This window comes from Xiphias gladius, chromosome 2 (assembly GCF_016859285.1).
Source record: "Xiphias gladius isolate SHS-SW01 ecotype Sanya breed wild chromosome 2, ASM1685928v1, whole genome shotgun sequence".
Classification (NCBI taxonomy): domain Eukaryota; kingdom Metazoa; phylum Chordata; class Actinopteri; order Istiophoriformes; family Xiphiidae; genus Xiphias; species Xiphias gladius.
Window position 1 is genome coordinate 9,946,364 of NC_053401.1, and position 27,084 is coordinate 9,973,447.

At 39.5% G+C, this 27,084-nt stretch overlaps 1 protein-coding gene across 1 annotated transcript in view; it reads left to right on the plus strand.

Moving 5' to 3' along the window:
- The window catches only part of cacna2d4a (calcium channel, voltage-dependent, alpha 2/delta subunit 4a), a 93,868-nt gene that overhangs the window by 54,830 nt on the left and 11,954 nt on the right, over positions 1-27,084 (plus strand). Inside the window, exon 29 of the mRNA XM_040152620.1 lies at positions 25,056-25,117. Within this exon, the coding sequence (XP_040008554.1) occupies positions 25,056-25,117 (62 nt within the window). The remainder of the gene's footprint in view (positions 1-25,055; positions 25,118-27,084) is intronic.

Genomic DNA, 27,084 nt, shown 5'->3' on the forward strand with positions numbered 1-27,084 from the left:
ATGAACATACAAACATGCATTGTGCATGTATTTGCATCTACACTAGCTTGTGTGCATGTATGTGTGCGCGTCCTGTGCATGTGCGCCAGCATCATAAACAGCCCCCCGGTATTTCATGGGCATAAATAATAGATGTGTATGTCTCTGGCATTTTACACAATCAGTGTGCCTTTCCCACAGACAGACCCCCTACTGCTACTGTCTGGCACAGAGACTGACACAGAGAGCGAATGACATAAGGACTGAAGATGAAAAGAGAAACATAATGGGAAGAATAATGAAAGGAGACACTGGGTTTTTGTATGTGTGTTACTGCCAGACTACCCTTGAGCAAGGCAGCAAGTGGCATGAGGTGCTCGAGTGCAGCTCGCACTCTTTAAACTCTTCGCTGAATAGCCACAGTTGACCTGAGCTGAGGCCGTTGCTTGCTGAGTAAACAATAACAAAGATGTCACCTTGAGATAACATTGAGTTCCTGAAATTCTGAGGTTTTGGAAATGATGGTAGCCGACTGATACCACAAATTGTGTTAGCTCCGAAACCTCAGTTTATTCATATGGTCCACCATAACAAGTGTGAGGGGGAAAAAAATATCAACAAACTTTTTTAATAAAGGAGCTCTACAAGACTATTCACATCAAGTTTAGTAAGACAGTTCTATTGCCCTAAAACCTGCAGAAAACCAACTCATCTAAAATGTCATAGAATATTGTGATGCAAAAGAAACAAGTCTTGTTACTACTGTATATATTATAGTTGGTTGTATTTGTTAGTCAGAATATTGTTTCCTTCTCTTGTTTGCAGTTATTATTTTGTTTTCTGTTCTAATACAGTGGTAAATAAATGGTCATTACCGGTGTGGTTGCGATTAGATTGCTTTATCATTGGGATAGATGGACGTCTGGAGAGATAAAACCATTTTTCTCTTGATAAAAAAGTTGAAAAAAAGAATCCCCCGTTGCAATTACAGCAGCGTAATGAAACATATCCCACATGCATTGAAAAAGAGTGAGTCTTCTCATCACTCTTGAGTCATTAAAGTGAAAATGGGTTTTGCGAGTGGGAAACTACCATGGGAGAAAACCTGTTGGAACCTCAATACCACATGACTGATGCACGCTGTTGACTCGCACCCCCTGGGCCAATCAGTGTAATTTTGAAAATGCTGGAGTGCTGCTGCGAGATGTGCCTTTTCCCAAAGTACAATCAAAACCGAATTAGCAGTGTGTGAAATATTGCAGTAATCAGATTAGGCTGTTGTTCAGTGGTTAGCTGTTTGTGGTGGGAACTACAGGAAAAAACACAGGGCAGGCGTTTTCCTGCATGATTCATTTTGCTGTCAAGTTGAATGGAGGTGAATGTGCATTTGTGCATATGTTTGCACTCGGTGGATGCATTTGCAGTGATTATGTAAATTTGCACCTGTACCACTTAAATAGGCATGTTAAGCAAAAATAATAAGATAATAAGAATAGTAGGATGATAAAGTACGATAGATGGATCTAGATGAAGATAGACAGAAAGATATATACAGTATATATGTTCAACTTTCTATGCGTAAAGTCGGTGTCAGTAAGTTATTTACAACTTGTTATATATGAGTTAGTGGAAACTGGAGGAGAGGCCAGGAGAGTAGAGGGAGAAGGGAGTGGAGGAGGAGGTGAAATAAGAGAGAGGGTGACGACGAGGAAAGGAGGTGTTGAAAAGAGACAGTGATGAAAGAATAAAAGGAAAATATAGGCAAGGCAGGGAAAATGCTGAAAGGGGAGGGGAGGTAAAAATAAGTGCCATGGGTAAACAAGGAGGACATTAAAATTCTCCTCCACAACCTCCCTAGCATTTTCATGTGTGTGTGTTGAGGTTGTGATTGCGTATGTGCGCCCCAGCGGTGCTATTTGTTTTATCATTATTTTTATTAGTACCTGCCAGACACTGAGCAAAATGGAAAACACTCGTCTAATCTCTTAGCTCTCTCATCTATTTCTTTATATTCTCTCTTCACAGTATGCTTTCTCACCCCCCATCTCTTCTCCATTTATTCCTCTGATTTTCCGCCTTTTCTCTTTCTTTATGACCTTGATCTCTCAGTATTCAACATTCATTTCCCTCCTTCCCATCTCTCTCATCCTACCTCTCCCTCGCCCTACCTCTTTCTCTCCTTGACAAGGGAACAGAGGTATGTACCGAGGATATTCGGCAGATGTATTTCCTGCATGTGATTAAAGTCACATTAGCCAGGCTCTACTGGGAAATTTGAGTTGTTCTTTTCAAATGAGCACATGAGCTTCATTTGAAAAATTCAGAGGCGCAGATGTGAGATGGAGGGAGCTCAAGGAATTTGAGAAAATTCTCCTTCAAATTGCGGGCTGTGCACGTTTTTTTTTTTTTCAGTTTGCTGAGTAGTGCGAATTTATTTAAAGACAGCACAGTGGAGCTGTTTTTGTTTAAAACATGTAGTGAATCATATGATTATTCACAATGATATCAACAGACATTTCCACCGTGGTTACAATTTTGCTGATTTCTTTGCATTTCCATACTGTTTATCATTTAACTTATATAGTGTAGAATATTTAACAAAGCATTCTTCACACATCAAGATGAGTGCTGTTTTTCCTTTGTTGTAGTTGTTCATCAAATTAAATGTTTCTAGCTGCGTGAAACCAATCTGTAATTCCTGTTTCATGGTTGGGACTGTAAGTGTTGCCTTGGTTTGCATGTTGGCCATTTGTCAAATGATTCATGGATTTGTATATGTTTATTTTGGTTTATCTTGACAAGCAAAACAGTTTGGCTGGAAAGCAGTATGTTACTTTATGAGCAGAAAATTAAAATAATTCAGTCATTCTGAATGTCTGCATTGATACAAAATGGTGAACCAAGCTTATATCATGTTTATAGCCAAACACTGATTGTTGCTTGTCGGCCTCTCATTCCCATCTCATTGTTGATTGCTGTCTACTCATTGATTTCTATACCGTTTGGATATGAATGGGAGTGGAGGAAAAAGAGAGAGGCAGAAATGTTGAAGCAAAAAAACGTAAAAGAAAAAATATGAATCAATGAAACGTGGTGAAATGTGCCAGAAATGTCATCATGTGCGCAATCATGTTGGAATTGTCCTTTAAATGATGTATTGGAGGAGTAGCAGAAGGTCACCTCTGCAGCCATATATTACTGTTCTCTCATCATGGTGAATGGGTGGTGTGGTGGCAAGCCTGCCTGTCAGGTTATTCTCAGAAAGCTTTTTTTACCATTTTGACCTAGACACAGGGGCAGGTAAAATCCACGCATGCAACCACACGCACATTTGTGCACACACACATGTAAATACTTGGGTGTCCAATTGGCCCTGCGTGTTGGGGAATCAAGTATCACCTCCTCCCTTCCTCTGGGCTCCTCTGTTCCTCTTCTTTATCCTCTCGTCTTTCCAACCCATTTTTTCTTTTTGTTTATTCCACTAACTGTTTCCTGTTCACGCTTAAGCCAGATTTATACTCCGCAGGGTGTTGCAGAGGCTTTGTGCAGAGCTCCGACATGCATTTCCTCAGAAATTTAACCACACAGCCCTGGGGCTGAGATAACAAGTAGAGATCACCAACTGTGAGTGGTCAGCTTGGACTGTTTGTGTTTTCTCCTACGTGTTTCTGATGAAGGTAGAGTTTGCTGATAGTGAAGCCGCAAGGCTCAATAATCTTCTCTTTTTCATTCATGCTTGACAAATTTATATTTTGTAATCTAGCAAAGCCATTTCCAGCGCTGACCTTTGCGCTGTGATCATTACTCTGCATCAAAGTCAATAAAAGAATGTAACCATCAGTGTTTGTTGAGTGTACAGCTCACTAATCTTGTTTACAGTACAGTATTTTGTGATCTATCTAGCAAAGCCACCTCTAGTGCAAACTTGCCCATCATTGCTGCCGATGACAAAGCAAATGAAAGGGGTACATAATGAAAGTACAACAGCTGGATAATGTCAGCCTTTTAGTGTTAGTGCAACAACAGGCAATGTTAATCAACAATGAATCAATTCCATCTACAATGGGACAACCAAACCATCTTGACAGAGAAGCTTAAATGCCGCTGTACTCGGCACAGGAGTGTGTGTGTGTGTGTGTGTATGCACGAATTTGCATGTGTGCCCCTCTTTGCACGATTTGCCCACTTAAGCCCTTTTTTTCAGGTTTTCATCTTTCTTGTAAGTGGCCTACTTGGCTTGACTAATTTTAAATCAATATGGCTTAAAATTCTGCCCAATTTGTAACCAAATTGAAATCCACCTGCACACATGGGGACAGTTGGCCATGTGTGAAGGCAAGTATGTGTGTGTGTGTGTGTGTGTGTGTGTGTGTGTGTGTGTGTGTGTGTGTGTGTGTGTGTGTGTGTGTGTGTGTGTGTGTGTGTGTGCATGTGTGTGTGTGCCCGCTTGAGTGAGGGGGTGTGTTGGCCCTGAATGAGTGACATCACAGCTGTAAACACACAGCCCAATCTTTCACCTTCAGCTCTGTGCTTAACTTCGTCTTTACAAACGCTCACACTCACACGTGAGCATTTGGAAGGTGGCTGGTGTTTAAGCCTTGTTTAAGGGGTCCATCAGTGTCAAATTATTAGACAAAAGAAACCATCAATTTACAATAGAGAGGAAAAAGGAATAAAAGGTCATAATGATAGGTGCGTACCGACTGTTGTATGTTCATGTGTTTGTATCTGTGTAGGTGTGGTTGCTAACAATGGAAGAGAGAGGCAGCCAGCATGCCTAAATTAATTTTTAATGGCTTTCTTTGAGGGGAGAGATTGGGGCAACATAACACACACACACACGCACACACCTAAGCACATGCCAATAGCTTGACAAATAGAGCTATATAAGTGTTGACAAGCACATGGTGCAAAAATATGTTCAGATATATAGTTACACATGCATGTAGGTATGCAGACACATACTGTACATAAACACACACACTGAATCTGCATGTCTCCAAAAACACACTAATCATGTACAAACATACATGTACATGCATAGTGTACAGGTCATATGCCAGGCATACACTGGTATGAGAGCATTTGCTAGAAGAAATTATTCTGATTTATATCAACAATAACTATGTCCTTTTTTTTTTTTAATAAATCAACAACGTGGTCTAGTAATAAAGATGGTAAGTCATGGCCTGAGTGGGAAAATGATTTGACATTTGACAGCTAATTCTTATTTAACAATGTTGCCATTTAGACTTGGCATTTTAATCATACACCACTTTATGACATATTTTTCATGTTAATGTTATTAAAGCACTATTAATATTATTAATACTAATAATATTAATAATAATAATAGAAGAAGAAGAAGGTCGGTTACCTAAATGTACATATTTAGCATCTTAGGACCACACTATAGATCAACTTACAGTCAGCACGACAGTAAAATAGACTTTTTTTGAACCCCAACCAAACAAGAATATAGTTGTTGGGAGCAGAAAGGTCCTATGTGTGATTTTAAAGTTAGTTTTTTGGTTAAGTGCATCAGTAACATCACCCAGACGGTCCACACATGTCTGCTGGAAATTATTTAATGAGCAGTTCCACAATAGCTGTTGGACTGGTCTGAGGTGTTAGCAGTGTTATTAGTAGACATGTCCAAGTACTGCTTTACCAGCGAACCAATTGTGATCATATTTTTTTTCTTTGGGATTATGTTAAAATGCATCTACATTATTTTTATATTTAGACAGTTCCCTTTTATTTTTAGCTAATGTACCGCGGCCCAAGAGCCTTGAAGACATTAAAATGGAGTGCCCCACACACAAAGCATCATCATATAATCACTGTGCAGCTCTTGCAAGTTAATTACTTTTATGTCACACCTTCTAAAACAGGGTTAGGGTTGACAAAGTGTTATACAGCAGTGAAAAACAGCCACACACTACACAGTAGGCATCAGACAGAGAGTCAACAGGAAACCTTGTAATAGAACTTATCAAGGGTTAAAACTGATTAAAATTACATAAGATACTGTGAAGGTCAGAGAAGAAGTGAGACTAGAAATAAAGTATTATTGCTATGATAAATATTCACAATAAATTGTCAATAAACCACTGTAGCTATCTTTAAGTTAAATTAATTTGTCCATGAAGTTGTCTACCAAGTTTGCATCAAATGTTTGCTTTTTTTCAATGAAAAAGGGACAGATTAACTTAACTGCACTGTATTAAATGTCGAGGTATAGCAGAAGACATCTAAGACATAAGCATTAGTTAAGATCAGATCACCCCGATATTACACCTGCTGTATTAGCTCTGGTCTTGCTTATACTGGGTACTGTGTGTCAGTGATAGACTCCACCAAGCCCCCCTGGAGATACAGTACCACTGTTATGTGGTGTGTTGGCCAAATGTGGACCTGCAGGTCACATGATACCCTGAGTTTCAGGGACACTTTTTTACCATACATGTCCATTACAAAATAAATGACTGTAAAACATTTCCTGAGCATTATGCAGATTCAAAACATTCTTGAGATATTAGGCCTTGTATGTGTTTGAAATATTTTTATTTTATTCCAAATAACATTTCGTGTCATACATATGTTCAGTCAGCAAGACAGAGCTAGGTAAGGACAAACCCTAAACCTGAAGTGTCTGAAACTTTATGGGCATTTTCACTGGGTGAGCAGCTTTCACTGCAATGAATGGGCTGCCATGGCTCAATACTGTGTGCAATATTTAATACTCCTATGGGTGGTACCACTGGTAATTTTAAACATTAGCCATGGCAACATACTACAAGTTATATACTACATAACTTGTAGTATATTGACATTAGCTGGGCTAGATTTCCACATGTTATGCACCAAGAGATTTGGTAGAAGCAGAAAAAGATTTTCCATAAAACTTAAGTTTCTTTTACAATCAAGTGGTTTGTGGCAGGAATAAAAATAGAAATGCCCTATACTGTCCCGTAATATCATGTTATCAGACATTTGGACCAGACCATTCAGTGTTTATTCCCCCTAGGGTGTGTTGTTATTTTCAAATATTAGAGCCATAAGTATCTCTACAGTATAATGTCTTTTTTAAAGTGTTACGCATTTTTTTAACATGAATTACTATGGCTGTCTGTGTTTGTCCATGTACTTTTTAATGTTTAGCTGTTAAAAAAACAAAACATGGAATATTCCTGTAGACCTCACATGAATCATACACCCATATTTGTGTTTGAATAAACTACTGATGCGCTAACCTTCTCCCCCTGCCCACCTCTGCGATCCTTGCCCCTAAACCACAGCCCAAAAATTTCCATGAATGTGCACGTTGTGTGAATCTAGGGCTGACATTTTCAGCATCCACCTCCTCAAAGCATGCACCTTTGGCCCCAACAAAAATGCTTATTTGTTTGTGGGGAAAAAAGGCAAGTCTCTCTCTGTCTGCAGTCTACTTTGTGTGACATAGTACATCTTTAATTCCAGTCATAAAAAGAATTGAGAAGCAGTTACAATGAGATGTTTGTTTGAGTGAGGTGAACTAACACCACAGAAAGACTTACCTTTGGACCAAATATGTCAGACAGCACCAGCCTTATAGCTTTCTGCCATCAGCCATCCCCCCAAAAAATATCTCAAAAATTAAAGCAGGGCAAAACATCGAAGAAAATCTGTCACCTCTTCAGGTAAAGAAATCCATACATTCAAGATCCCAGTCAAATGAATAATGTAAGAATAATCCTGCCTTCCGTATAGAGACAATCCCCCCTGCTTCCCTTCAACTCACCAATGAATTGTGAAAAAAGAGGGATTGTGTAGGGAAAAAATGAGGGATTGTAGAAAAAAACGAGGTGAAGAGAGGCTTAGAGACACAAGAGGAGGGAAGAGAGGATAAGGTCCATAGAGGGAGAGGGATGGAGATAGTTAATCCTTTTCTTCTGATCTATTTCCTATACAAATGATACGTCCAGCGCCATCCTGCTCGCTGACTTGTGCGCTGCTGTGTGTGTCTGAGAGGCATGAGTGTGTGTGAGAAAAAGAGAGAAAGAGACGTAGTGTGTGTGTGAGAGAGAAAGAGAGACACCGGCGTTAGGTTGCTGGCATCACGCGCTAGCCCTACTGTGTGTCGCTATGTTTGTGATTCCTGCACTCAGCACGCGTCAGAGTGTGTGTGTGTTTATCCACGCATGTGGGCTTGAGGGCTTTCTTTCCGGTGTGTGTGTGTGTGTGCGTGTGTGTGTATGTGTGTGTGTGTGTGTGTGTGTGTGTGTGTGTGTGTGTGTGTGTGTGTGTGTGTTTGTGTTTGTGCCCCCACCTCCCTATCTTCTTTTCCATATGTATGTGCAGTCGTGCATGTGGCAGTAGAATGCGTGTGTGTGTGTGTGTGTGTGTGTGTGTGTGTGTGAGAGAGAGAGAGTGTGTGTGTGTGTGTGTGTGTGTCTTGTCAAATATAGTAACATTAGTGTATGCTGCTTCTGTCTGCCTGCAGCTCTCCCACTGTGACAGAGAGAGGATGAGGGAGGTGGAGTACAGAGAGAGTGATAATACGAAAGAGTGAAAGCCAAAAAGAGAGAGAGAGAGAGAGAGAGAGACAGAAAAAGAGGGAGTAGGAGAGAGGGAGGAGGGGAGGGCAAGGAGAAAGTAGAGAGAGAGTGGGAGGTGGTGAGAAAAATAGAGAAGAGGTTGGTTGAAAAAAGATAAAGGTAGGAGGGAAGAAGAGAAAGAGGGAGGCAGAGGACAAGGAGGGAGGTGGAATGGGAGAGACAGATGCGAGAAAGAAAGCTGTAGCAGTGGAGGGAGGGAGGAAGAGAGGGAGGAAGAGAGGGAGGGAGGGAGGGAGGGAGGGATCATCTGATTTCATTGAAGATGAGAATCTCCCTCTGCCTCATGGGCTTTTCTCCTCCCTCGATTTTTTTTTTCCTTTTTTTCTCCTCACGTCTCCTTCGCTTGGTTTTCATTTTCATTCTATTCCCAGTGGCAGCTCTCGTAACGGCTGACTTCATGGGTCTATGTGTGCGTGTCAGTTTTAGCATATGGCTGTATGTGCACACGTTTTTGAATGTTCGTCTATTCAAATTACTCACATTGTAGGGACAAAACTCTGGTCACCACAAGGTAAAATATTAAATTTTAGGGTAAAGGTTCGAATTATGAGCGAGGCTAAAGCCACAAGAAATAAAGTAAGCCAATGCAATGTCCTCCAAATTAGTGTGTGTTGTCTGTTCATTAGTGAAAATCATTGTTAGAAAGCAAAATTATTCCTTTGGAAGATACCAGACAATTTTTGAGACAGACAGGAAGAGGGAGGTAGGGGAGTAAAAAGGGGTATGGGGGGTGGGCATGAAGTGGTGGGGGGGCTGTGTGTTTGTTTGCACACAGCATATAATTACTTGGCTTCTTCCTTACATGGACTGAATCATAGTTGACACACACACACACACACACACACACAAACACACACACACACACACACACACACACACACACACACACACACACACACACACACACACACATTGTGCTGTTAATGAGCATGTGAATCATTTGGCACGCTTGGTAGTGTCTAAACCTTTTTCAATAAGAGATCAAACGAAAACTTTTTCAACAGCCAAGCATCATACTCTGTCCCTCTCAGGGACCCTGCATTGTTGAGAGAAGCACTTTTTTAACAGACTGCCCCATTTTTATTGTGTTATTTTTGTTAAGATGTAAGTTTTATGAAAGGAAAATCAATGTAATTTTATTATTTTTTATATTAGCAGGGATCAAATGACTTCGTGTATTGCGAAAGGCAGAGATGTTCCAAGCCAATCTTAAGAATTGGTATCGGGGCCAATCCAGGCATTTTTGAATGGATCTGTATCAGCTAAAATAAACCAATAATATTATACATGACTCAGATCAATGTAATATCCAGCTGCAGTAGGTAGATGCTCTAAAATCTCTGATAAAGCCACTGTACACTACCTATCCAGCTCCAAATGGGAAACAGACAAATATAGCAATTAGCAGGTGGGTTCAGTAGAGTATTTAGCTGCTAAAGAGACAAATATGCCCCTTAGTTGTTGGTGGAGACCAAAACAGAGTGAAAAGGAGAGTGAATATTGGAGTTATATTTATCAGACGGCCAGAAACACAACTCTAAATGAATGCTAATGCTACACTCTGCTGGATGTGTAAATAAGCAGCTGTTTGCTAACAAATTCACCATAACTACTTAATAAGGTGATGATGTTGCCATTATGAATCTATAATTATTCAAAATGAATCATATATTAGATTTCCAGTAAATAAATTGTACGAATAACATATAATCAAATCTCGTCCAGTGCAGCCTCCTAAATTTCTAACTGCTGATACTGTAATTAATCAGGATAAATAAGTATGTAATGAACCAGCATAAGACAGGTAATATAATGAATTCATGTATTATAATACTTAGTGTTCTATGTGTCATGACCAAGATAATTGTAACAATTTATTTTAATATGGATTTCAGGCCATGTCATCCAAACCTTCTGTTTACTAGTCAGCAGCACCTACCTGTACGCTTTCCTGAGTTTGCACACACCACTGTCTGTCGCCAGTTCCAGGTTTTTGCTCAGGCCAATTAAAACACTAGACTGGTCAGCTGCCCAACACACACACAAATACAGCCTGAACATGAGTCCTCCGGTTTCCTGTTCAAACGTGGGCGCTGTGCTGGCCTAATTGGTCCTGAATGTACTTCCTGGCAAACAGAAATCTATTTTAGCTGCCAGTGCTGGGTATATAGGACACACTATTCAGTGGTAGTTAGAAAAGATGATTGGCAAGAATGACTGGAATAGCATTGAAGGTGCAATGTTCCATTCCATGTAAAAGTTGCATTTTGTTGTCTATTATTGTTGGACATTTTGGCGCAGAAAGCATGTTTGCTTTTTAAAACCTGTGTGTGTGTGTGTGTGTGTGTGTGTGTGTGTGTGTGTGTGTGTGTGTGTGTGTGTGTGTGTGTGTGTGTGTGTGTGTGTGTGAGAGAGAGAGAGAGAGAGACGCACCCTTTCAGGCTGAAGTACACTTTGCCACAGTCGACACTTTGTATCAAATGTAGAAAAAAGTTCTTAAGGGCCTGAAACTGTTGAAAATAGCCAAAATCTGTTTATTTAATTATTTACTGGCAAACATGTTTCAGCAGCTGTAGTTATCAACACCTATCACAAATACAGGGGCAAACAGGTGTATTAGTGCAGATGTTTCAATTTTGTCAGTGCCTCCACATCTGACAGTTCACAAGCACTTGATATAAAACCTCAGACTTTTATTATGGAGCACACTATTGTTCTTCTGCACAATCCCTAGGCCCTCTACTCAAGATCAGTGAGAGAACTTATTCACGTCTGAATGAGCCATTGCTTTCCAATGGAGGGAGCAGCCATGGCAAACCTTGTGGCAGTACTTGGATTTCACATCCCATCGCTGCACTCAAAATTCAATCTGTTTCAACTTGGACTTTGTTTTTCAGTGACCTTTCAGTTTATAGCAGATTAACCGACACCTGTCTGTGATGTAACCTGAAAGCAATCCATGATGAATGAAAAGGACAAGAAAGGTTTCTGCTCCCAAACCCCTCTTTATCATCAGGTTCTTATTTCTTCTCCAAAGGAGGATAATTGCCTCTGCTATTTGTGTTAACCTGAATTATGTAAATCAGTTTTTGCTAGTTTTGCTCGACTTTGGCTCTGCACTGTATTTGCGCAGAGCACAGCTCATACATCTGATCATGGTTAGTGCCTCGGCATTTGTAGTGCCGTAATCTAGCGTTAGTATTACCAAAAATATTCACGTATATACAGAACAAGATATTAAAATGTTGTACAAACTGGGTCCAAAACTGAGTTTATAAAAGTTAGTTTAATTCTATAAACAACAGTGTATTGACTATGACTGGTCCAATTTCCTCATGCAGCACCTCTGAGACTTTGTCCACTGATTGAGAGGGAAGAGGTTTTTAACATCAGATAAGAACACGAGGTGAGCTTGATTTATTTGGTCCTCTAGGATGTGTCCACTTTTTTGGGCTGTGTATGTGTCTGGCAAAGAGGCCTTCTGGCGAGGGGCTCCATTGTAAGTGCCAACACCTCCTGCCAAGGCAACTTTTATGGCCAGTTCTGTTCCATCAATGATGCAGAAAATACGTGTTATGAAAAATGATTACTGGCAGTGGTTTGGAACAAGTATTTGTTAACTTTTCTGTCTGGCTGTTATAGTCTCACCCAGCATTACACTATCAGGTATATTCATTCCCCAGCCAAATGAATATTGGTTTATTTATTATCTAGGAGACCTCTAGTATCATTGCTCTCGTATTGATGAAATATGAATTCAAACCTATTCTGCTGGATTCATGATAAGTTGCTGTGTGAACCATATGGATTGCATATAGTCTCTCCCTTTTCTGCAGCACCCCCTTACCTTTCTCTCTTCTACCAGTTCTGTCTTTTCCCTCATCTTTGTCTCTCTCCTTTACTCTCTATCTCTTTACACTCACCCTCTCACCCCCTCCCTCACGCTGTAATTTACTGTGCTATTGGGTGAGTGTCAGTGAAGATGAATTGGCTCTAGTCTTTGTATTAACACTAGGCCTGGCCAGGCACGTTTAGTGCTACAACCACTAGTTCCTGCATAGAGCAAGTGACTTCAAGGCACTATCCATCTTTTTACACACACAAATACACACACAAACACACACAGGGACAGAGAGATTGCATATGTCCATGATTCCATCCCAGGAGTCATTTGTGTCTCTGTTCCCATTCATCAGAGTTTTCTATCATCCGTGAATCAGCTTCATATTGACCAGACAGTTTTATGGCCCATCAGTCGATATGGTCAAAGAGGATTGCTCCATTAGAAATCAATCATGTTTTAATTCGTACCTTGAAACACATTTTTCCAGACAGGGTTTAATTGAACAACCTATTATTTTCCCATTTCTTTTGCCTTTGTATTCTTTGATAATATATTTTTGGTATTCTTCTTTTCCTCTTTAGTTTTAAAGCACTTCTGACCTGTTTTGTAAAGCACAGTATTATATTAAATGTATTAAAAGTGGCAATTAAATAGAGATAGATTGGAAGAATATTTTCACAGTAAATCATTTCACTTAAGCAGGTAATGTAGCATTTACTGTGTCTTCCAAGTGATTTTAATGGACCGATTTGAAGATCCAGTAAAATAGGGTTGATGCTGCATGAGTCACAAATCACAAACACAGTTTTTCCTGCCTGTTCTATCAAACCAAACTACCATACCAAATAGCTAATGGGTTTGCACCTAAGATTGATTTCCCACCCCAAAATCCAGTTTCAAAAGGAAATACATTGAAATGTCTCACCCAAAATGTTTGAACTTCTTTCAAAATTGGCACAAAAAGGGGGGTAAAAGGCACAAAATGGTACAGGATTTCTTGTAAGCTCCAATGTTAGGAACCAGGGTAATTTTTTTCAGGCTTTGGAGCACTTCCTCCAGACTCACAGAAGGCATGAGTCAACAATTTTCACAGGCACGAAGCAAGTGGAACTCTTCATGAAGAGTAAACCAAACTTAATTTGTAAAATCTGTGTAGTGCCCCTATAAGATGGCTGCTTTAGACAAAGACGATACTTCAATTTCCATAACAGTAATACGTCATCATCTCCAGCCACCAGCCACCCATGGAGATCAGCTATACAGAATATCCAAAGTTACACTTTATTTACAGCCTTATATTTGAGCATCAAAGGCACATTTTACTGTATTTATATGAGATACTTACTGATTGTAATCAAGAATATACCTGCATTGTGACAATATTAATCACAATGTCCCTTGAGTTATTTTCTTAAAATAACTGAACAAGTAAAATGACCTTGAACAGCAAGGTTAAAAAACCTTGCTGTTCAAGGTCATTTTACTTGCAAGGTTAAAAAACCTTGCTGTTTGTTATTTAGCCTTTTATTGGTGTAATTAGTATGCCTCTTTTTGAGCCTGAGTGCTACCTCACATCTGCCTATCAGCGGGCACTTAAAGCAAAGTGATATCTTGCTTTCCCTCCAACAGTACTGGTACATCTAGCAATCAGAAGGCTAAAAATTTAGCTAGTGACCTGACTAGGTGGCCCCATATAGTCTTAACTTGGCTTCTGATGCATACATACCTCCAAACACATTGGTTGTCAGTTGGCTTACATCCTTGTTTTTTTGAAAAATATGGTGTGGCAGAGCTTCATTAAAAAAAACCCGCAGTTAACATGTGGGGAGGACTAAAAACAGGCCCATCTGGGGTCTTGACCTGTAGCAGTTTAAGTAACTCAATGTGTGCAGCCAGCCTTGTCTGTTGTATTTCCCTTTAACACGCTATCTGTCACTGCAGGATAAATTAAGTGGTACGGTCGACGGGATTATGAAGTATTTTAGGTGCACACACTCTCTCTCACACACACACTCAGACTCACACAAAGTTTATCCTCTTGGAGAGTCTCATTAATTTGGCCGAGTTGATTTGTTCTGAAAGGCTTTGAATTCATCACTGCCAGACAGATGGTAGAGAGGGATTTCCTAGAGGAGAAGACGAGGAAGAGAGAATGGTGTGGGACAGACACGAGACGAGAGTAAGGGAGAGAAAACCAGGGGAAAGTGGAAGGTAGGAAGGAGTGAAAGAGAGAGAGAACAAGAGAATGACAGAGTTGCACAGAGTAAAATGAAAAACAGAGGAGGATAGACAAGCAACAAGAGAGAAAAAGAAGAATGGATAAAAAAGAGAGAGGGTAATTGAGAGACAAAGAGGGGAGAGGTAAGCGAACACCATCTGTCTTCTTAGAGAGAGACGAACAGAAGAGTAGAGAGAGGAGAGAGGAAAGTCGAGGGAGAAAATGGATAAGGTAGAAGGGTGGTGAGGATAAATGATTTTAGGTAGATTTATTATTTATACCTTTTTTGTAATGTCATTAAAGGAATGGGTCAACATTTTTGGAAATATGCTTATTTGCTTTCTTTCTGAGAGTCCATGAAATGAGAAGATAAATATCAATCTTTTGTTTGTGTATTAAATACAGAGCTGGAGTCTGGATATGGTTAGTTTAGCTTAAATAATGACTGGAGGCAGTGGAAAACAGCTATCCTGGCTTTGACCTCTCAAGCTCCTTAAAGCTGCAATAATCAATATTTTTATATTAACTATAGAAAAAACGTGTAGTGCATTTAAAGTGAAAGTGGTTGCTCGTAGTGACGGACACACAGAGAATTATCAACTGACTCTGCAATTTCTCTAAACTCTACGGCACATTTTAGGATCTTTTAGCTCTCTGTTTTGGTTTCCTGCAACTTTACTATTTTTGCTCAGTCTCATCATTATCATCACTGTTTTATCCAGCAGCTGTTTTCAGTGAAAAAGCTCTCAAAACCCACTGTACGCTACCTGCTCAGCACCAAACCACAGACAAAGTTAGGTCAACATAGTAGAGCATTTCGAAGCTAAAGAGCCAAATATTTTCTTCAGGAGTTGGTGGAGATCAAAACAGAGGTTAAAGGAGAGCAAATAATGCATTCACATTCATCAGGTGGAAACAGGACAAATAAATTCTGATCTTGCTCCATGGCTGGTGGAATGGCAAATTGGCAATTGTTTGTCACACACATTCACCATGTCAGCTTTACAAGGAGATAATATGCCATTGCTGTGTTTACAGCTTGTTGCGCTGCCCTTAAGTGGCAAATAAATATTAAGAAAAGAAATTCAATGAATGCAAGTTTGAATATTGCATCTTGTTTGTTTAACCTATATATGAATAGAAATGTAAAAGTTAAATTACATGAAACTAGAGAGCATTACGCCCGTCAACATGTTGACGATCCAACCCATGAGTACTTAGTAGTCATTAATACATTATTACATGTACTCAGTAGTCATCGGTTAGTTCACGTTTGGTACCATCATGCCTGTCCAAAAGCAGGTCATGGACCATATTTGGCAACCTGCATTATAGCTGGAGATGCATTTATGAACTGTTGTTCATCAAAAAGTTATTTTGTCTAAGTTATTTTACCAAAATGTTGAACTATTCCTTTAAAATTCAGATACTTAAGTTAATTCCATAATAAAATTGGGTTAGTGAGGTGATGAAAGAGGAGTGATCACACACACAAAACGACACCCACACCCAGCACCATGTTGATCTCCTTTCACATTACAAAAGATTGAGTAAGTAATTAAAATTCACACTAAAGTAGTGCATCAGAATGACGCCACTTTAGTTCCCTTTGGATGTGCGACAAAATTGCCCTGTTATGAGCACAAACTACTATGTAAACATAGAATAATAATAGAATAGAAGAAAGAGTATAGCAGTTTGCCTTTACTCTTTCTTTCACTTTCACACACGCATACACACGCAGAGGAACATGTTTCTCCCTGTCTCTCCACTATGAATGATTTAGTGAGCGTGCCTCCAACAGGCCCGCTCAAGTAGGCTGTGAAACTAGGTTAACTTAAGGTAGGCTCTGCTGACTTAGAAAGTCATCACACACGTGTACCCAGTGTCAACAGCATTTTTTTCCACCATTTTAAAGAAACAAGCTACTCATTTAACACTATTTATCTGTCACCTTTAAGATGGCTAAGTGGGGTGACAGAATCCTCTGTCCATCTTTCAGCTTTGTCAGTGCGTTTCACAATTTTTTGTCTTAATTTCTCTTTTTTTTATATTTATAATTTAGTGTTTGGTCATTTTTCCTTAGTGAACACAGTAACATCTTCAGCCTTATTCAGTTTTTGTGTGTTTGTGTGAGTGCTTGTCCTATGTGTTTAATTTAAAGCCAGTTAGTCCATGCCGACACGTGCCACCACTTCCATTCTTTTAATTGAAAAATACCATGTGGCTCTGCCCAATGCGCCCGTCTGCATCCTTGACGTTCCAAAAGTTGCGCATGAGAAAGTGAGAGACACTTCTAGACAGAGCAAGAGAGAGCGATTATGGCAAGAGAGAAGAGGAGGATGAGGGAGGGAGGTTGAGTCATCGTCCTTCCGCCCAATCCCAGCCCTCTGCCTGTTGCTTTGGTAACGTGATGTCAGTGCAGCCTCTGGTGAGTCCTCTGAGGTTAGCGAGCTGCTGCACAGAAGTGTGTGTGTGTGTGTGTGTGTGTGTGTGTGTGTGTGTGTGTGTGTGTGTGTGTGTGTGTGTGTGTGTGTGTGTGTGTGTGTGTGTGTGTGTGTGTGTGTGTGTGTGTATTTGTTTCTTTGTGTCCATACATTCGAGTCTGTAAGTTTAAATGGTTCTGTGAGTGCACATTTTTATGTCTGTCTTGCATTAATTGCCTATGCCTGTGTGGAAGTTTGCATCTAGGTATGTGTATGTGTGTGGGCATGTGTGTTTGTTTGCATACTCAGATGTCAAGGATTTCTATTCAAACTGATCATTATAAAAAACTGTTACTGAACCTTTTTCTCGGAGAGGTCAACCAGTATCTGCCATAACTCCTTTTACCGGCTGGAGCAGTGCTTGTAGCCTGGCAACATCCGTTTGTTGAACAATCTCTGTCGTGGGATCTGCTGAGGGCTTTGGTGAAGCACTGCTGCTTTTGGGAAACACAAACAGTGATTTTTTTTATTTGAGTTAGAAGGTTACTCAGTTCTGTGTGTGTGGAGAGAGTTTCAGTTTTGTCAGGGTATTGAAAAAAGTATGTGGGATGCAAGATATTAAACAGATATCAGGATGCCCTTATCCTGAGTGACTTACAATTGTAGGAAAATCTTCAGTTCCTAAAGATACAGTATAGAACTTATTGAATTACTACTCATTTATCATTTTTTTGACGCTGGCAAATTGCGACTCAGCTCAATTTTATGGCAATCCAAACCAAAATTGTGTAAATTGTATCTACTATCTGTACCTGCTTGAATCAACCAACCAAATAAGAGAATAATAATAAAATAAGCCAGAATGCAAGATAATTTCCAGTCAAAATTTCAAAAAATAAACCCAAAGTGAGAGGCACTGTAGTATATCAAAATAGAATCAATTAAAAAAAAAAAAAGTCCTTTTCACAGTATGTATCAATGCAGTTCAGTATTATTGGAAGTTTACTTCACTGAGATCATTTTTTTGCAAAATGGCATTTGTTACATGCATAGTTAAAGAATTGATAGAGCGAAAGCTTTATTTACCAATCACACTAGAACACTTAGGAGATAGACTGGTAAACATATTCTTTTATTTGACAATTACAAATATAGCTTATTGGCCAATTTCAAGGAATATAAAAGGAACAGTATTTAGACATAAAAATGCCCTAAACATTTTTTGTGTCTCTGCAATATTCATTCAACAACAGTACATCTAAGAAATAAAATGATAAATTTATACCCTTTATATCATCACAGAAATCCATTTTTGCCCTTAACATTATTGTCATGTTTGTATTTTTTATTCATACATGGTTCCTCTCAGAAATTACTTTTGATGGTTTTCCTCTTCTCTTCTTCTTCAACTATTAATGGAGGCTGCAAAGAACAGGAATAATAACAAGTGAACACAAGTGAGACTTCTAAATGAGAGAAGCTATGAGAACGCACACACATGCACATTGACTGTGTGCATGTGTGTGCACGAGAAAGCAGAAAAGAGAGATAATAAAGAGAGAGACATGATAAGACTTTGACATTCGCCCAGATAAACAGTAATCTTGCTGTCCGCATCGGTTCGATTAAAACATCACACACTTTGAAGACCTCAAACAAAGCAAAAAGGCACCAAAGTACAGCTTTTGCGAATCAATTGCTTTTGCTTATATCAAACACAAGAGAGAGTTTTAATGCTTACACAGTAAAATCCACCCTGAAACAAACTGCTAAATGATTCAAATTTTTTGTTTAAAACCTGTATTATCATCCTTTTTGGTGTTGTCGCTTTGTTCTCAGATCTTCAAGATAAAATAGTCAGTGGACACCCAATGAAAACCTTATTTTTCCCGACCTCCAGTGGGTTATGCCTCACTGCAGCGATGTAGACTTGTACTCCAGGGTGTGTCAGTACACTGTGTCATCACTGTCAGGGTGTGGTTACAGTGCACTGACACCCAACAGTGCTGCTAGGTGCTGTCAGAGGTAAAGCAGGCTTAAAGAACCTTCGGTCAGAGAGGGCAGTTACCCGGTGAGTACAGTGTTATTGTCAACAATAGCAATGAACAAAATGAACGAAAGTGACAGTCAAGCTTGAATAAACCAGAAGTTTCTCAAAAAGTAGATGTGAATTTTAAATTAAGAGCTTCTGCTCACACTATCTTAAAAAAAAAAAAACCACATACACTTTCTCTAACTCCTTGCTTTTCTTTCCTAACCTCACACCTCCACTTCTCTTGTTGTCTCTACACTCACACACAAACACGCACAAATATGAAAGAATGAGAAACACACACACTCTCTCATGCACACTCACGCACATCCATTTGATCTCGCTTGCTCTATTATTAATAGCCACATTTGGTAGAAATGCAAGGGTTTCCAACTCATAACGTTATTAAAAATCAATTCATCCTCTTTCATCCCCTCTGCCTTTTGTCTTATTTCCTGTCCTCCTTCTTGTCCCTCTTCATCCCTCCATCATTCTCATACCGCCTGGGCCACCAGACTCCATTTCATCAATTAATCTGTTCCTTTCATTACAAGGTCTGTGCTCTCTTGTTGACCTTTCTGTCTGTGCGTGTGTTCTGTAGTGTGCGTGTGTGTCCTTCCTGCAGCCCATGCTCATTTCTTTTTTGGTCGTCTGTGTATGTGTTTGTGTATGTGTGTGTGTCCTTCGCTCCTTTGGTCTCGGACTCACTTACTCCCTTTGTCTCTTTTCCCCTTTGCCTCCCACATCCACTACATTGTGTGCATGTGTGTGTGTATGAAATAAACAGAGAAGAATGAAATTACCTCCTCAATAGTGGACCTATTTTCAGTGTCCTCTCCATGCCCAGAGACTTAGCCATTGTACCAGTTTAATTTATTGACTCTGTTTGTGTGGTGTGTGTGTGTGTGTGTGTGTGTGTGTGTGTGTGTGTGTGTGTGTGTGTGTGTGTGTGTGTGTGTGTGTGTGTATTATATATATATATATATATATATATATATATATATATATAGCCTCAACTCCAGGGTCTTGCTAAGGGAAACATCAGCACTAGATCTGCTCACTAGTCATTTAACACAAGTTGACCTCCTGTGCCACCTCGGCACAAAACACACACACGTACACATGCACGCACTCACACACAAACACGCTAAACAATGTCAAAAATGTATGAACACACTCAGACACCCTCTCTCCTTTTTCCACCATCCTTCTCCCCTTCTCTCTCTCTTCACAGACTGTCAGACACTTGACACTTTCGCTGCTCCATTTAGCAAAAGGCCAGCAAGCTGGTCACCTTGCTCTGTCTCTCTCTGTCTCTCTGTTCAGTTATACTAAGCTTTAGTGACACGACTGTGCAGCCCTTTCCCCAAAAGTTATGTTTATATATTACTAACTTGTTTTCCCTAATTCATTTTTTTCCAGTCCACAAAGTACTACATTCTTGTATCCCACAGGAGAATGTGCTTGGGGTGGACGGTGGGTGTACAACCCACTGGACTTTAAGCAAGGAGATCGGGCCTGTATCCTGCATTAGGATTAGGCTACAAAAAGACCTCCTGCCACTTGTCACGATTGACTTTTTCAGTCACTTTTAAGTATGAACAGCTTTTGCAATTTTGCAGAAACGTTCATAAAAAACATGTCCTTATTATGTTGTCAAAAATACAAATTAGTAGTGTATAAAAATAATTTTTAGGAGACAGAATATCCCAAGTTACATTTAATTTACGGCAGTATTTTGGGGGTCTTAAAGGTACATTTTGACTGCATCGATATGCAATTTTTAAAAAAATATAATAAGCAGCATTGTGATGACATGAACTACATTGTGGATAAAAATGTATCTAATGCTACATGTATAATGATAGTATACTATATATATATACTATATATATCCAAATGTTTACAGTTTTCCTCCATTAATTGGATGCAGTTCTGCCAACTATGCTGTAAGACTGCATATACAGTGATGCATTAATAACAGCCTGAAATAAATTCTATGAATATACAGTGTCACCCAAGTACTATAGGTATTGCTTAACCGAATGTGTTTTTTTTGTCCTCCTAAGTACTTGCTTTGCTCTACAATACATACACAGTGTAAATACTCATATTATGCTGAGCAAAATCTGATGTGACAACAATTTAGTGAGACTCAGTCTGTAGTCTGTTTACCCTTGTTCCAGTCCCCCTTTTCTTTCTCCGACGTTTTATCCCAATCTTTCACAGCTCACATCCCTCCGTCTCCCATCCCTCTATCTCGTTACTGTAATAACCAATTAACTCCAGCTCTTGGTTGCTTAAATTTTTTTATTTTATTTCTTCATTCATTAATTTTCTTTTGAAAGTGCACTCCACTGTGATTGGCAGCTCACGCTAATTGCAACTCAGAATGGGAGTATACAAGATACGCTCACTCACAAGCACACACACACACACACACACACACACACACACACACACACACACACACACACACAAGCACACAATTGTGTTCCTTGTGTTCACAAGTGTATGCAAAATAAACACACACTGAGTGAAAATGCTTATTAGCTTTGCACACACATTATGGAAGAAAACAACTATTATAGCAAACACACACACACACACACACACACACACACTCACACACACACAAGGATCAGTGTGATGGTTTTAATTAGATTTGGCCTATCAGCCTCCAACTCCGAAAGGGAGAGAAGGCAGATTACTGCTGCCCTCTATAATGGCCTTCCAACACTTTAGCGGATATGGCGGAGTGAGACGACTTCAAGGTCACTAGCACTATTCAGGAAAGGGGGTGTCAGCGTGTGGGAGATTGTTCACATACCCAAAAAAAATTCACAAATCTTTACATCTGATTTTTCTCCAAGGGTGACAAAATGGTCGATCACATATGAAAATGTGTTGCTGAAATTTCCGGAGATGCACATAAAAGACCTCATTAATTAAAAAAAACACATTTCTATCAATGTCTGTCCATAGATTATAACACTGGAAAATTCTGAACGTCTCTCGTGGAACCACATGAGCTGTATTAACAGATAAGCAACTGCTCAATCATCTTAACAAATTTCTCTCTGTACATGACTGATTACAGGCTGATTGTTGCCATGATTCAGCATCAGGACTGATTTTCAAGAGATTGGACGGAATCCATGGAACACACACACGCACACACACACACACACACACACACACACACACACACACACACAAAGAAGAAAAAAAAAGCCAAACATGCATACACTCACAAACTGAAACTCACCTTCAAACAGAACATGTCAGAGCTTTTTCCCTGTCATATCCGCAATGATCCCCACAAAGACATACAGCTCAGTTTATTCTTACACTCAGGAATCCATAATTCATCACCTAATAGCATTTACAAGCATAATTGAGTGAGTTATGTTCAGCCTACAGCTCCGACCACAGCTGCCCCTACAGCTTGAGGTAGCCATTGAATTACTTTGATTTCTGTTACCTCACAACAGTATTGCAACTTGGGGAAAAAAAAAACAAAACAGTGTTTTTACTTATTAAATTTGACATAGAAGTGAATGGAAACAAATGACTACCTGGAATGGTAGGAGATTCAAATTCTAATAATAATCAAAAAATTTTGATTCATGTCCTCAGTATTTCTAAAATTGTTGGTACTGTAACTCCTAGCTGGTGTTTGAGCTCCGACCATATAACAGTAAATGTGTCCAAACCTAAATATCTACAACTGGGTGACCAGCCCTTTCCCTCTGCTCTCTCTTTTTTCCCCTCCCACTTCCACTGTCCCTTACTCCTTCTCCTCACTCCTGCAACCTAAAAAACGACCCACCTATAAACCAATCTCTCTCATAATCAAGCGTTTTTGCCACCTGACTCCATTACAGCAATTATGTTGCTCTCTGTGTTTATTACAGTACATGATGGTGTGTATGTGTGTGGTTGGGTGTGTGTGTGTGTGTGTGTGTGTGTGTGTGTGTGTTCAGGCATGTGTGTTGATATGGGTTTTGTGTATTGTGAGGTTTCGCCTGAGTGGCTGTACAAAGCATGCTGGGAGAAAAACGCTGAAATCTTTGATGCTAATATGAAGTGTCATATCTTCCCTCGTAATGTGTGTGTATTTGTTGACTGTGTGGGTGTCTACAGTATGTGTGCACTGAGAATTTATGCAATTACAGTTTCCTTTCGCATTACCAGGCTGACTAAAATGCTGACAGACGTACAGCCCTAAGCTGACCTAAGCAATTGCTCTGCTGCTGTGTGTGTGTGTGTATGTGCATGTCTGAAACATGTGCAAACACACACTAATTCCGGGCTTAATGTTTTGCGACTGAGAGTGCTATGTTGTAGGCAGAGATTGGACACACGCACACACATGCATGTGCCCACACACACAGACACACGAGCACACACACACACACACACACACACACACACACACACACACTATCTAAGAATAGTAAGTTCACACAGCTGTGCTGAGGTTCAGAAGGCCAGTTATTGAAAAAGGATTTTCCTAAGTTGAGTTCTGAAGGCAGAGCTGATCTGTAGAGCAGGTCCGCCTCTACTCCTCTAGCCTGAAAGATGAGAGAGACTTATAGTCTCTCACCCTGGGACGTTAATCGGCTCATTAATGTTCTTTCTTCTAAACTGCCGGAATTAAAGTTTCTCTCTCCATTTAGGGTCTACTTTGGCTTATACAACCATTACTTCTAAAGTAATCACCAGCACTTAAACTGCAAATTTTAGCACAGCAGTGGTTTCTTTGACTGCTGTTGCTAATACTACAGTATACTATATACAGTATTACTATTACTATTAGTGCTACTGCTATTATCAGTACTACAGTATAAAACCTTGTGTATTTTTACCAAAAAAAAAGCTTTGATTTATAGCTTTTTCCGGAGCTGTCAACTGTATTAGACAGACTTAATCAATATTGATGCTTAGCTTCTAAGCCAACACGGACGAGAAGTGTTAAAAGTGCTGGTAGTTTAATCATAACTGCTACTGAGCCCAAATGTCAGCAGATCCATCACCGCTGCAACTTAACAAACTCCATCTGCTGATGAAGACTTAATAGAGCCAGTAAGTGGATCTGGAATTGGGATTTTTTTTCTTCTCTAATTTGGAATCTCGCCTGAAAAAAATTAATTAAACCAACTAACTAGTAAAGGGTTTGAATGTCGTTGCATTATGTGTGTATATATCGAAACTGAGACAAAGCCTCTTTAGTTAATTGTTTCACTGTCAATGATAATTATTTTTGCCTGACCCAAATTTGTAATTGAAGTATAGTATTCACTTTTCTAAACAAAAATGTTGTAGATCTGCCATAATGTAGAAAGTCATTGAACTAACTTCTAACACCGATCATGTGCTTTTCTTTGTCCCGTTTGTTATATCAGCCCTGTATGTATGAATACTTTATAGTTGCCTCGTCATTAGAGGTACGGTACGAACCTTGCGATCCCGAGAATAGAGGATGGGTACAAAGGTAGGGAGTGCATAAAAAATGATAATAATAATTCTGGAAAGATCATGCTGTGTAGCCACAGGCAGTGTGCTTTGTTTTTCTTCCCGCTGCCATGTCGTTGCCATGACACTTTCAGAATGCGCTGATAATCTTTGCAGTGGACACTTGCCTTTACCAGAGAGGGACACTTTGGGATTCAAAGCCTCAGTCTCAGTTGGCAAGGAGTGGTCTTGCATTGGTGTTGCCCTTCTTCTATCCATTTATGCACAAATACATCTGCCACATCCCCCCACTATAAATAATCAAATGACTATTAAACAAATTGTACTCGCCATCCTCTGCTTCTTTTCCCCATCGTTCCTTACCGTCCTCTTGTTCCTCCTCTCTATTCCACATACCTTTCTCCTCCCCCTCGTTGCTATCCTCGTTGTTCCATTTTACTGCACTTAATTGACCTCTCTCTCTCTCTTCTCTCGACAGCCACCGGTGTCCAGATGACTCTCGAGGTGATCGAGTCCAGATTCTGGGCCATCGCGGCACAGGTAAATACATACAGGCTCAATGTGGCGCAAGTGTTTACCACTATAGATTTTGCAGAGACAGAATTTCACCCCGGCGACCTTTTAGCGAATGAATCCTTCATAGTTTATATGGATGCAGTTTAATTCCAAAATGAGAATTAAAGGATGAATAAAGAAAAACAACCCCTAAATCAAATTATTAGCTGACATTTAGCTAAGTTGTCAGTTATTTTCAACTTTTTATTCTCAAAACAGTGACATTTAGCAGTTGACACCATCTATATTTTAAAATATGAGTCATGAATCTCAGGCACCACTGTACACTGTTTGGGAATGAAACCCTGCAATTATTGCATTATTGCTTCAGGATTTTCAACATTGGATTTAGATTGTTTATATTTTTATTGTCCTTTTTATAGAACAGATTAATTCTAGTACTATAAAGGGACGAATGAGAAATAGTTGATGTATTTACAGTTACTGCAGTTTTAACATATTTGCATCCATATCAATCCATTTAATGAAAGCATAATATTAAAGTGCCCTGATTTCTGAATCATTTTATTTGTAAGCTTATATGTTTGAATTCAACCTTTGTAAATCTCTTTGCGTCCCCCATTTATCATTAGAATTAACCATTCACATTTTAACCATTAATCAACAACCCTGATTTAGAAAAGTCCTATGAGTGAATATGAAGCTGTTCAGTATCTTGCACAAGAGACATAGCTATTGATGAACACACTGTCCGCTTTAGTCCTGTATTCAGGATTATGCCATTGAACCACCAGCCCACTCTGAATCAATATATTACTATATGACAAGGATGATTATAGGTTCTCGTTCTGCTACATTAGTTTGGTAATTACTGAATTTTAACTTTGTTTAATTCAAAGCTTAATGAAGTGTTTTCCATGCATGCACTGGCTAAAACATTATTTTGAAAAATTAAATGTCATCATTAGAACTGGTTCCAGTGGATATTTTGTATGCTGCTCAGAGAATTTCATCAGCACTGGTTTCAGTGGAGTATCCTTTGTGTTCTTCCACACCTTCAAGAAAAGATTTCATTCAGGGAAAACATGCTTAATTTGGCATAACACCTTTGCCGTAGCAGGTGTTTGATTGCTTGGCCGTTCTCCTCCTCTGCTCCCATGGCTATAAATGACAGCAGTTAAACGAGCATTAAGGCTGCTGGTTAGCCACTAAATGATTGGTAGCTACCACCGCTAGGCTCAGCAGCTCTTACATGTGTGTGTGTGTGTGTGTTTATGTGTGTTTGTGGAGGTGGGAATAATAGAGTACTGTATATGTGTATGTGTCTGTTAATGTCAATGTGTGTCATGCTGACAGGGACCATATGCGTGACCATCTGTGCACAAGTGTGTTGTTGTGGCCATATTAATCAACTAAGCAATCATTAGCATTGTTTGTAGTAGCCTTGTTATCCACTAGATTTATGCTGTATAGAAACTCTTTCTTAGTTTCATTTACTGTGTGCACTTTAGACTCTCTCCTCTGCTCCCTATATTTATAACCTCCTCCTCAATTCTTCCCCCCATTGCCTGTTTTTTCCTCAATACTTTCAGTCTTCCCCCTTTTTCCATCTCCTGTACTGCCATCTTCTTCCCTCCTCTCCTCTCCTCAACCTTTCCTCTTCTCCTCAGATAGCTTACATAATCATCTTACCTTCCTGTCATGTATTCACTGTCAGGCATCTTTATTTCATAGGGTTTGTGTGTGCATACAACGACAGCATGTGCTTGCCTTAACTGTGTATGTTCATGTGTGTCCATCTGCATAGACATAGTGTGTGTGTGTGTGTGTGTGTGTGTGTGTGTGTGTGTGTGTGTGTGTGTGTGCGTGCGTGTGTGTGTGTGTGTTTGTGTGTGTGTCTTGAAAGTTTCATTAATTTGACATTCTCCCACTAATATGATGAATTGTGTTGCAGAAAAGGTGTCACAAGCACTGAATTTATTTATTTCCCT